Below are 13,013 nucleotides of genomic sequence, written 5' to 3'. Positions count from 1 at the left end.
CAGAGGAACTAGCAACCTAGGAAATTGTCAAGACACTTCAGGAAAAATGCTATCTATTATTTTTAAATAAAGCTAAGTTTTATCAGCCAGTAAGCCAAAAAAGTAGACTAAAATACAAACCACTGGTTTATCCTCTCCAGACACGAGGCTCATGGCCATGAAGTCAATGGACATGTCTCAGGACAAACACTGTGGCCCAGCTGCTAGAGCCAGGTTGCTTCTTAGATTCGGCAAAATGTCAGAAACCCCTACTTGCCTCCTACCTAAATTACAACACCATAAATAAAGTTGAACTCCCAAAAATGCTAGCCGTTGATGTCTTTGGTGTTGGGTTCTTTCAAAACAGTCTGGCAGACTGACTGACATGGCACAACAGCCAGTAAGGAATTCAAGGTCTGGTGCAGAGGCATTTTCCTTTTCTTCCTAACACCTTGGACTTTGGCATAAAACACTAGGGAAGCTGAGGCGTGCGAGTCTTCTGGTGCTGAGTGTCTACTGCAGGAGCTGCAGCTGGGAAACACTTCTGTTTTTAAAGATGCTTCTTCTCCCTCCTCTCCAACTCTCTGCTTTTCCCATCACCCTCACACTGTTTCCAGCAAAAGTTAATGCTTGGAGAAGTACTTAAGGCCCTTTTCTGGCTTTTATAGTATTCCAAAGTGCTTTGATTCTTTTTTTTTCCTACCATGAAGGGCCCTCATTCACGGGCCAGCAAACTCCAAATAAACAACATTTTTGAAATAAGGAACACTTTGGAAGCCTATCCTTACTTAAGTAAGTACTCGTCTATGCCTCATGTTTTCTCTCTTTCAGCTGCCTCGCCTATGGAAGGGAAATGTCCACAGCTAAGTACATGAGGCATCGCAGTGACCAGGTGCTCTATTTGACAGGGACCTGAGATCAGGTCCTTGGAGGGTCCAGGTGAAAGCAACGTGGATAAGGATAGTATCAGTATCTCAATTTGAAAATTAATGTAGCAAAAAGAGGATGAAACTGATGGTCGCAGGTACAAGGGCACAGCACACTGTACTCAGAAATTTAAATTCCTCAGGTTTGATGCCAGGGCAATTGGAAGATACTGGATAAGACCATTTGGCTTAAAACAACTATCCTTGGTGACACCGAGGCATCCTCAGACACATAATTTACCCACACACTGATACACAGGCAATTCCTCCTCCCCAAAAGGGGTTGCTAAATCACATTTCAAGCCCTAGTTAGCGTACCAAAATCAGCATCTCATAAAAACAGCAGAAGAGGGGAAACAATAGCTAAAATCACTGGGCCTGGTGATAAATTGCCTGACACCATTGTAAGGACTTGCAAGTGCGTTGCTCCAGTGTTTGTATAAGCTCCCTGTTACTGCTGAAACAGTGTCGCTACTATCATCACTACTATTCTTCATTTTATACTTTTCAGTTTTTTTTCCCAATTTTCTGCAATAACTTTGCCCTAAAAATCATTTTAGGGTGGTGCAATGGTGGCTCAGTGGCAGAGACTTGCCTGCCATGCTGCAGACCAGGTTCGATTCCCTGTGTGTGTCCATGCAAAAAAAAAAATCATTTTTAAAAACTCAGTATTTTGAGATACTGTCTATCTCTCATTTAAGAATGCTTTAGACATACTAGGTTTGATGGTTAACTTCATGTGTCAACTGGGCTAGGTTATGCTGTCCAGGTGTTTAATCGAGCAAGCCCTGAAATCATGATATTGTCTCTAATGTGGCTACTGATGGTCTCAGTAACCTGCAGCACTGAGTCAGCACCTCTTATAAAATGTAAATGCTATTTCTGACCCTGAGAATGGGGGCCATAGAGCATGTCTCTGGAATGACTTCTCTGGGTATTTTTATTCTTAAAACAAAGAGGTGACTTAAATGTCATTTGGAGGAGCTTTAGCAGTTGAGGGTATTCTTGAGGCATTGAGACAGCCAAGCCTCTAGCAGAGATGGATCTGCAGCTACACCAAAGGTGGCTGGAGGTGGTATACGTGCACTCAGTGTGTCATATTTGACACTTTTTTGACAAATGGAAAGTTGTCAAATCATATAACTGGATATGGCCCTGCTAATGGGCAAAAGTCCTAAAAATATTGGCTTCTTTTAATTTCATTCACCTGTTCTCTACCAGGAATCAATATAATAGAAATAACTGAAAGCACAAACATGAATTAATGTACAAAAATGTTCAATGAAGTGCTGATGAAGTCACAGGAAACTTGGAAACAACATGGGTCTAGCAATCAGGGGATGGTAGCATAAATTATGACGTGGCCATTTGAAAAGTACTATGGTTAAACTTTTTTTTGCAAAGAAAATATGATGATGTGAAAAAAAATGCTCAGTAAAATTCAGTAGAAAAGCCAGTAATATATAACAATACAATTTGAGTTGGGGGTGCAAGACCTACGTACACCCAGAAAAAGAAGCCTAGAATAAAATTAAACAAAATGGGTTGGTGGTGATTATGTCAGGGTTGTATATGAATGGAGTAGTTATTAAAATTGTTCATTTTAGTTCTGATTTATGTGACAACATGGACGAACCTTGCAGACACTACGTTGAGTGAAATAAGCCAGATTCAGAAGGAAAAATGATCTCACTGATACAAAATAATCAGGAAAAAGAAAACTCATAGAGTTAGAATCTAGAATACAGGGGCTAGGTTGGGGGTAAGGAAGTGAAGCTAATGCTTAATTTGTACGCAATTTCTGTTTGGGTTGACTATAAAGTTTTAGAAATGGATGCTGGAGATGGTAGCACCATAGTGTGAGTTAATTAACAGCACCGAATTATGTATGTGAATGTGGTTAAAAGGGGAAATTTTAGGTTGTATATGTTACTAGAATAAAAATAAAACATAGGACTGTCCAACACAGTAAATGACGGATTATAGTTACTACTACAAGTATTATATTCTTTCATAAATTGTAACAAATGTACCACATTGACACAAAGTGTTAATGATGGCAGTAGTCTAAAGAAATGCTGTATTTTTACAAGAACTTTCTGTAAACCTACAACTTCGCTAATTAAAATTTTTTTAAAAATTCTTCATTTTATACTTCTCAGTATTTTCCCAATTTTCTGCAATAACTTCACACTACTCCTAAAAATCATTTTAAAAACTTACAATACAGTATTTTAAAATACTGTTGCTCCAGAACAGCTACTAGGGGAGTAGAAATGATACAGAACAGCTCCCAGAGCCACGACAGAGTTCAAGAAGACAGTGTACCCCATTCTGGAACGGCTGACTGGCTGGGAGAACCCACTCCGGTGAGATCACCGAGGGGCGTGGGCTTCCCCGGGCCGGGGCGGCAAGCGGCTGGAGTCCCTCCCTTCCTCCTTCCCGGGCCAACTGGGAGAATTGGACAGGCGGTCCCCTCAAACCGTGGCGGCTGGCGCCCCCCCCCCACCACGCGCGGCCCCCTGGACAAACTGAGAGAATTGGATCGGAGATCCCCAGGCCGGGGAGAACGGTGATTGGGGTCCCTCCCAAACACGTGGCTTCCCGGTCTGGCTGGGAACGGTGCACTCTCCCAGGCCACGGCAGCGGGTGCCCTCCCGCCATGCTTGGCACCCCAGCCCGGATAGGAGATTCGGACAGGCACTCTCCCGGGCTGCGGTGGCCGGTGACGCTCCCCGCGTTCGGATCCCCGGGCCGGCTGGGACTCTTCCAAGCCGCTTCAGCTGGCGAACTTCCCCCATGGTGAGAGTTTTCCAAAGTTAAAGGACCCACAGCACATTTACTGGTGGGACCCACAGACAAACGAGTGCCATGAGGGCCACCTACTGGGCAGGATAAGAAAAACAGAACCCAGAGATTTCACAGAAAAATCTTTCAACCTGTTGGGTCCAACACCCAGGGAAATCTGACTAAATGCCCAGACGCCAGCAGAAGATAATGGATCATGCTCAGAAAATTGAAAATATGGCCCAGTCAAAGGAGCAAACCAATGGTTCAAATGAGATACAGGAGCTGAAACAACTAATGCTGAATATACGAACAGAAATGGAAAACCTCTTCAAAAACGAAATCGATAAATTCAGGGAGGACATGAAGAAGACATGGGCTGGACAAAAAGAAGAAATAGAAAAACTGAAAAAACAAATCACAGAACTTATGGAAGTGAAGGACAAAGTAGAAAAGATGGAAAAAACAATGGATACATACAATGACAGATTTAAAGAGACAGAAGATAGAATTAGTGATTTGGAGGATGGAACATCTGAATTCCAAAAACAAACAGAAACTATCGGGAAAAGAATGGAAAAATTTGAACAGGGTATCAGGGAACTCAAGGACAATATGAAGCACACAAATACACGTGTTGTGGGTGTCCCAGAAGGAGAAGAGAAGGGAAAAGGAGGAGAAAAACTAATGGAAGAAATTATCACTGAAAATTTCCCAACTCTTATGAAACACCTAAAATTACAGCACTAAGAAGTGCAGCGCACCCCAAAGAGATTAGACCCAAACAGGTGTTCTCCAAGACACTTACTAGTTAGAATGTCAGAGGTCAAAGAGAAAGAGAGGATCTTGAAAGCAGCAAGAGAAAAACAATCCATCACATACAAGGGAAACCCAATAAGACTATGTGTAGATTTCTCAGCAGAAACCATGGAAGACAGAAGACAGTGGGATGATATATTTAATTACTAAAAGAGAAAAACTGCCAACCAAGACTCCTGTATCCAGCAAAACTGTCCTTCAAAAATGAGGGAGAAATTAAAACATTCTCAGATGAAGAGTCACTGAGAGAATTTGTGACCAAGAGACCAGCTCTGCAAGAAATACTAAAGGGAGCACTAGAGTCAGATACAAAAAGACAGAAGAGAGAGGTATGGAGAAGGGTGTAGAAAGAAGGAAAATCAGATATGATATACATAATACAAAAGACAAAATGGTAGAGGAAAATATTACCCAAACAGTAATAACACTAAATGTTAATGGACTGAATTCCTCAATCAAAAGACATAGACTGGCAGAATGGATTAAAAAACAGGATCCTTCTATATGCTATCTACAGGAAACACATCTTAGACCCAAAGATAAACATAGGTTGAAAGTGAAAGGTTGGGAAAAGACATTTCACGCAAATAACAATCAGAAAAGAGCAGGAGTAGCTATACTAATATCCAACAACTTAGACTTCAAATGTAAACAGTTAAAAGAGATAAAGAAGGACACTATCTACTAATAAAAGGAACAATTAAACAAGAAGACATAACAATCATAAATATTTATGCACCGAACCAGAATGCCCCTAAATACGTGAGGAATACACTGCAAACACTGAAAAGGGAAATAGACACATATACCATAATATTTGGAGACTTCAATTCACCACTCTCATCAATGGACAGAACATCTAGACAGAGGATCAATAAAGAAATAGAGAATCTGAATATTACTATAAATGAGCTAGACTTAACAGACATTTATAGGACATTACATCCCACAACAGCAGGATACACCTTTTTCTCAAGTGCTCATGGATCATTCTCAAAGATAGACCATATGCTGGGTCACAAAGCAAGTCTTAACAAATTTAAAAAGATTGAAATCATACACAACACTTTCTCGGATCATAAAGGAATGAAGTTGGAAATCAATAATAGGCGGAGTGCCAGAAAATTCACAAATACCTGGAGGCTCAACAACACAGTCTTAAACAACGAGTGGGTCAAAGAAGAAATTGCAAGAGAAATTAGTAAATACCTAGAGGCGAATGAAAACGAAAACACAGCATATCAAAACTTATGGGATGCAGCAAAGGCAGTGCTAAGAGGGAAATTTATTGCCCTAAATGCCTATATCAGAAAAGAAGAAAAGGCAAAAATTCAGGAATTAACTGTCCACTTGGAAGAACTGGAGAAACAACAGCAAACTAATCCCAAAGCAAGCAAAAGGAAAGAAATAACAAAGATTAGAGCAGAAATAAATGAAATTGAAAACATGAAAACAATAGAGAAAATCAATAAGGCCAGAAGTTGGTTCTATGAGAAAATCAATAAGATTGATGGGCCCTTAGCAAGATTGACAAAAAGAAGAAGAGAGAAGATGCAAATAAATAAGATCAGAAATGGAAGAGGAGACATAACCACTGACCTCACAGAAATAAAGGAGGTAATAACAGGATACTATGAACAACTTTACGCTAATAAATACAACAATTTAGATGAAATGGATGGGTTCCTGGAAAGACATGAACAACCAACTTTGACTCAAGAAGAAATAGATGACCTCAACAAACCAATCACAAGTAAAGAAATTGAATTAGTCATTCAAAAGCTTCCTAAAAAGAAAAGTCCAGGACCAGACGGCTTCACATGTGAATTCTATCAAACGTTCCATAAAGAATTAGTACCAACTCTCTTCAAACTCTTCAAAAAAATCGAAGTGGAGGGAAAACTACCTAATTCATTCTATGAAGCCAACATCACCCTCATACCAAAACCAGGCAAAGATATTACAAAAAAAGAAAACTACAGACCAATATCTCTAATGAATATAGATGCAAAAATCCTCAATAAAACTCTAGCAAATCGTATTCAACAACACATTAAAAGAATTATACATCATGACCAAGTAGGATTCACCCCAGGTATGCAAGGATGGTTCAACATAAGAAAATCAATTAATGTAATACACCATATCAACAAATCAAAGCAGAAAAATCACATGATCATCTCAACTGATGCAGAGAAGGCATTTGACAAGATTCAACATCCTTTCCTGTTGAAAACACTTCAAAAGATAGGATTACAAGGGAACTTCCTTAAAATGATAGAGGGAATATATGAAAAACCCACAGCTAATATCATCCTCAATGGGGAAAAATTGAAAACTTTCCCCCTAAGATCAGGAACAAGACAAGGATGTCCATTATCACCACTATTATTCAACATTGTGTTGGAGGTTCTAGCCAGAGCAATTAGACAAGAAAAAGAAATACAAGGCATCAAAACTGGAAAGATCCATAAGATATCTCCCAACATTTTCCTCTAACTGTTTTATGGTCTTAGACCTAATGTTTAGATCTTTGATCCATTTTGAGTTAACTTTTGTATAGGGTGTGAGAGATGGGTCTTCTTTCATTCTTTTGCATATGGATATCCAATTCTCTAGGCACCATTTATTGAAGAGACTGTTCTGTCCCAGGTGAGTTGGCTTGACTGCCTTATCAAAGATCAAATGTCCATAGATGAGAGGGTCTATATCTGAGCACTCTATTCGATTCCATTGGTCAATATATCTATCTTTATGCCAATACCATGCTGTTTTGAACACTGTGGCTTCATAATATGCCTTAAAGTCAGGCAGCGCGAGACCTCCAGCTTCGTTTTTTTTCCTCAAGATGTTTTTAGCAATTCGGGGCACCCTGCCCTTCCAAATAAATTTGCTTATTGGTTTTTCTATTTCTGAAAATAAGTTGTTGGGATTTTGATTGGTATTGCATTGAATCTGTAAATCAATTTAGGTAGGACTGACATCTTAACTATATTTAGTCTTCCAATCCATGAACACGGTATGCCCTTCCATCTATTTAGGTCTTCTGTGATTTCTTTTAACAGTTTTTTGTAGTTTTCTTTATATAGGTTTTTTGTCTCTTTAGTTAAATTTATTCCTAGGTATTTTATTCTTTTAGTTGCAATTGTAAATGGGATTCGTTTCTTGATTTCCCCCTCAGCTTGTTCATTACTGGTGTATAGAAATGCTACAGATTTTTGAATGTTGATCTTGTAACCTGCTACTTTGCTGTACTCATTTATTAGCTCTAGTAGTTACAAAAACTCAAAAATGAACAGCACAATAATACCTAATTGCAAAGTAATCATGTTAAAACACTGAATGAAGCTGCATCTGAGCTATAGGTTTTTGTTTTGTTTTGTTTTGTTTTGCTTTGATTTTACTATTATTACTTTTTTTTTCTGTATATTAACATTCTATATCTTTTTCGGTTATGTTGCTAGTTCTTCTAAACCGATGCAAATGTACTAAGAAATGATGATCATGCATCTATGTGATGATGTTAAGAATTACTGATTGCATATGTAGAATGGTATGATTTCTAAACGTTGGGTTAATTTCTTTTTTTCCGTTAATTTAAAAAAAAGAGAGAGAGAGAAGGGGTAATTGGAGCAAAAAAAAAAATTGGAAAGGAAGAAGTAAAACTATCACTGTTTGCAGACGATATGATACTATACATCGAAAACCCGGAAAAATCCACAACAAAACTACTAGAGCTAATAAATGAGTACAGCAAAGTAGCAGGTTACAAGATCAACATTAAAAAATCTGTAGCATTTCTATACACCAGTAATGAACAAGCTGAGGGGGAAATCAAGAAACGAATCCCATTTACAATTGCAACTAAAAGAATAAAATACCTAGGAATAAATTTAACTAAAGAGACAAAAAACCTATATAAAGAAAACTACAAAAAACTGTTAAAAGAAATCACAGAAGACCTAAATAGATGGAAGGGCATACCGTGTTCATGGATTGGAAGACTAAATATAGTTAAGATGTCAGTCCTACCTAAATTGATTTACAGATTCAATGCAATACCAATCAAAATCCCAACAACTTATTTTTCAGAAATAGAAAAACCAATAAGCAAATTTATCTGGAAGGGCAGGGTGCCCCGAATTGCTAAAAACATCTTGAGGAAAAAAAACGAAGCTGGAGGTCTCACGCTGCCAGACTTTAAGGCATATTATGAAGCCACAGTGGTCAAAACAGCATGGTATTGGCATAAAGATAGATATATCGACCAATGGAATCGAATAGAGTGCTCAGATATAGACCCTCTCATCTATGGACATTTGATCTTTGATAAGGCAGTCAAGCCAACTCACCTGGGACAGAACAGTCTCTTCAATAAATGGTGCCTAGAGAATTGGATATCCATATGCAAAAGAATGAAAGAAGTCCTGTATCTCACACCCTATACAAAAGTTAACTCAAAATGGATCAAAGATCTAAACATTAGGTCTAAGACCATAAAACAGTTAGAGGAAAATGTCGGGAGATATCTTATGAAACTTACAATTGGAGGCGGTTTTATGGACCTTAAACCTAAAGTAAGAGCACTGAAGAAGGAAATAAATAATGGGAGCTCCTCAAAATTAAACACTTTTGTGCATCAAAGAACTTCATCAAGAAAGTAGAAAGACAGCCTACACAATGGGAGACAATATTTGGAAATGACATATCAGATAAAGGTCTAGTATCCAGAATATATAAAGAGATTGTCCAACTCAACAACAAAAAGACAGCCAACCCAATTACAAAATGTGAAAAAGACTTGAACAGACACCTCTCAGAAGAGGAAATACAAATGGCCAAAAGGCACATGAAGAGATGCTCAACGTCCCTGGCCATTAGAGAAATGCAAATCAAGACCACAATGAGATATTATCTCACACCCACCAGAATGGCCATTATCAACAAAACAGAAAATGACAACTGCTGGAGAGGATGCAGAGAAAGAGGCACACTTATCCACTGTTGGTGGGAATGTCAGATGGTGCAACCACTGTGGAAGGCAGTTTGGCGGTTCCTCAAAAAGCTGAATATAGAATTGCCATACGACCCAGCAACACCATTGCTAGGTATCTACTCAAAGGACTTAAGGCCAAAGACACAAATGGACATTTGCACACCAATGTTTATAGCAGCGTTATTTACAATTGCAAAGAGATGGAAACAGCCAAAATGTCCATCAACAGAAGAGTGGCTAAACAAACTGTGGTATATACATACGATGGAATATTATGCAGCTTTAAGACAGAATAAACTTATGAAGCATGTAATAACATGGATGGACCTAGAGAACATTATGCTGAGTGAGTCTAGCCAAAACCTAAAGGACAAATACTGTATGGTCCTACTGATGTGAACCGACATTCGAGAATAAACTTGGAATATGTCATTGGTAACAGAGTCCAGCAGGAGTTAGAAACAAGGTAAGATAATGGGTAATTGAAGCTGAAGGGATACAGACTGTGCAACAGGACTAGATACAAAAACTCAAAAATGGACAGCACAATAACACGTAATTGTAAAGTAATCATGTTAAAACACTGAATGAAGCTGCATCTGAGCTATAGGGTTTTTTTTGGTTTTTTTTTGTCTGTTTGTCTTTTTTTTTCTTTTTCCTTTTCGTTTTTTTTACTATTATTATTAATTTTATTTTCTTTCTCTATATTAACATTCTATATCTTTTTCTGTTATTTTGCTAGTTCTTTTCCTAAATCGATGCAAATGTACTAAGAAATGATGATCATGCATCTATGTGATGATGTTAAGAATTACTGATTGTATATGTAGAATGGAATGATTTCTAAATGTTGGGTTAATTTCTTTTTTTCTTTAATTAATAAAAAAAATAAAGAAAAGAAAACACACAGAAAAAAGAAAACAAACAAAAAAAATACTGTCTATCTCTCATTTGAAAAAGTTTTAGATGTACCAGGTTTGATGGTTAACTTCATGTGTCAACTTGGCTAAGTTATGGTGTCTAGTTGTTTAGTCAAGCAAGCACTGGCCTGATGGTTACTGTGAGAATATTGTGTAGATGGATTTGTATCTATAGCTAGTTAATTGCATCTACAACTAATTGTATCTATGTTTAACAAAGGAGACTGACCTTACCAATGGGGGTAGTTCTCATATCTAATCAGCTGGACATCTTAAAACCTGAATTGAGGATTTCAGAAATCAGAACAAAGAATTAATGCCTCTACCAGCCAGTTTCTCTTGGGGATTTCAACCTCACCTTCATTGGAGTATCCAATTTCCGGTCTGTGCTATGAACTTCAGACTTGCCAATCCCCACAGTCATGTAAAACAACTCCTATTATAAGTCTTTTAATATGTACATATATACATGTGTGTATGTGTGCATGTGTATATATATCCTGTTGGTTTTGTTTTCCTGGAAAATCCTTACTCAGACACTAGGTAATTAAAAGAAACCTAAATAATAGATGAAATCATACTGTAGGCTCCAGCACCTGCCCCTTTCTCTAGAGCTGACCCGAGAACCCGTCCATCACAGCACTTTGACGAACACCCCAGCTCCATGACAGACACTGACCTGGGAAGGTGTTGTCACATTGATTTCTGGAACAAAGTTGTCCTCAAAGAAACTGATGATGTTCTCCTGCTGTAGTTCCTTTGTCGGGGTGACTTTAGGCAGAGGTGGGACAGGAGGCCCTTTCCTTGTCTAGGAAATGTTAAACACAAACAAACAGATATTAATTAAGCCAAAGGTGACATGTGAGACATGCAGAGATGTCATGTGAACAGATCTAGGTTGGCAGATTGATCACTGATTGAAATGTAGAACTGCACATGAAAATAAGCCTACCTGACTCAGTCAGGAGTGCTGCCTAGTTGGCAGGTTCTCAAACACACACAAACAATGGTCCAATGACAAGCACTCAGGCCAGTAGAGTCCATCACAACACAAGTGTTAACACCTGAGGCTGTAGGACTAGTTACCTGCACCTTGTCATTAAAATTAAACTAAGGCAATACCTTCTCTGAAATAAACTGAAAATGATCTCTCACTTCAGCAACAAATCAGAATTTCAAAACCGAAAATCAAGTAAGCTTTTCATCTCAATCAATCAAATTAACTGTAGGCAGCTTATCCTCCTGTATCCTGAAAAATGACATCTATTACATATAGCTTCTCAGTTTCAACCACACATAGAAAGTCTTGAACTGTGACTGGGCATTTCAGGCTTTTTTCCAGGAATTTCATTTTTGCCAAAGTAAGGAAGATATGGACAACAACTCTTTTCCATATTTATCTCTGTCTAGGCCTTAGTGCTTCTTTTAGTCATTTGCTCTATACAGCCTTATGGAATGGCTACTTGTGTGTAACATACTGCAGACAATGTAAAAAATGTGCAATGCCATATAAGCATAACTGGTTTTCTTGGCAGTACTTGTCCTAAATGTAATATAACATGTTAAAGGAAGGAAGGTTTCATTGAGAATGTATTCAAAAATGGAACCTAGAAAGAATGGATTTTGACAGCAAGAGACGGGAGAAGAGGAGAGCATACTACCTACAGGTACCTGAGGACTTGGTAAGAAGTTACAACCAATTTGAGCATGGGATATGTGAGGAGACATAAAAAGTCAAACAGAAAAAATACACTGACTCCTCAGCGACTATCACAATGCATAAAACCTCCCACTTCAAAGCCTCCCCCACTGGAAACTCATCCAACTGTTGCAGCCTCATGGGGCTATCCCAGGTGGGCTTATCTCACCATGAGTTTTGTCCACACACACCACCCCAAGATGTCTGATCCCTTCTTACCTGTGAAGGTGACTTAGGCCGGGCTGGTGCAGGAGACGCAGGTGCCAGTGTATGGTTTGGACTAGCTATGGGGCTTGGGATGGGCGAAGGCTCCTCAGGCGGGGATGGCGTCTTTGCAATACGGAGAGGACCAGAATCGCTAGATGGACATGGGATCAAGCAAGGAGCTTTCTAAGCAACAGGACTTATTTGATCAGGAAGCCTCCATCCCGAAGGATTCCTGAAGAATAACATGGGCTGCTTGGTATTCCATTGCCCTTTCCAGGCCAACTCCGGTTATTAACGGTGATGGCGGTAACTGATAGTACTTATGGTCCAGTGCATCAGACCCCATTCATTTATTATCCCTAATCTTCACAAAAGCCATGCATTATTATCCCCAGACTATGAGTATGCAAAGTGAGGTAGAGTGAGGTTAAAAAACCAAAAGTCATGCAGCAACAGAAAGGCTCCAAACTCAGACCTGACTAATAACGCAAACCCCCTGCTTTTCCTATCATGTCAAACAGGCTGTTCAAGAACCTTCCATGTATAAACTGAATTAATGTAATTAATTTCACTCTTGATTTATAAGAGACTCTTGTTAATCACTTTTCTGTAGAAAAGCTTACTTTGAAAATTGTAAATTTGTTATTAAAAGGGGTCCTTAGGACGGCATTATTTAAGAT

The 13,013-nt window shown here is 38.6% G+C and overlaps 1 protein-coding gene across 3 annotated transcripts in view; it reads right to left on the bottom strand.

Moving 5' to 3' along the window:
- The window catches only part of AMPH (amphiphysin), a 273,409-nt gene that overhangs the window by 91,806 nt on the left and 168,590 nt on the right, over window positions 1-13,013 (bottom strand). For all 3 annotated transcript variants that reach the window (XM_077119505.1, XM_077119509.1, XM_077119513.1), the window contains exons 10-11: window positions 12,346-12,484; window positions 11,107-11,235 (exon numbers count right to left, since the gene is read on the bottom strand). In XM_077119505.1, coding sequence (XP_076975620.1) covers window positions 11,107-11,235; window positions 12,346-12,484 — 268 coding nt within the window. The remainder of the gene's footprint in view (window positions 1-11,106; window positions 11,236-12,345; window positions 12,485-13,013) is intronic.

Source organism: Tamandua tetradactyla, chromosome 1 (assembly GCF_023851605.1).
Source record: "Tamandua tetradactyla isolate mTamTet1 chromosome 1, mTamTet1.pri, whole genome shotgun sequence".
Taxonomy (NCBI): domain Eukaryota; kingdom Metazoa; phylum Chordata; class Mammalia; order Pilosa; family Myrmecophagidae; genus Tamandua; species Tamandua tetradactyla.
Note: the sequence above shows the minus strand (reverse complement) of the source record. Positions and strands in the feature narration are given on the sequence as shown.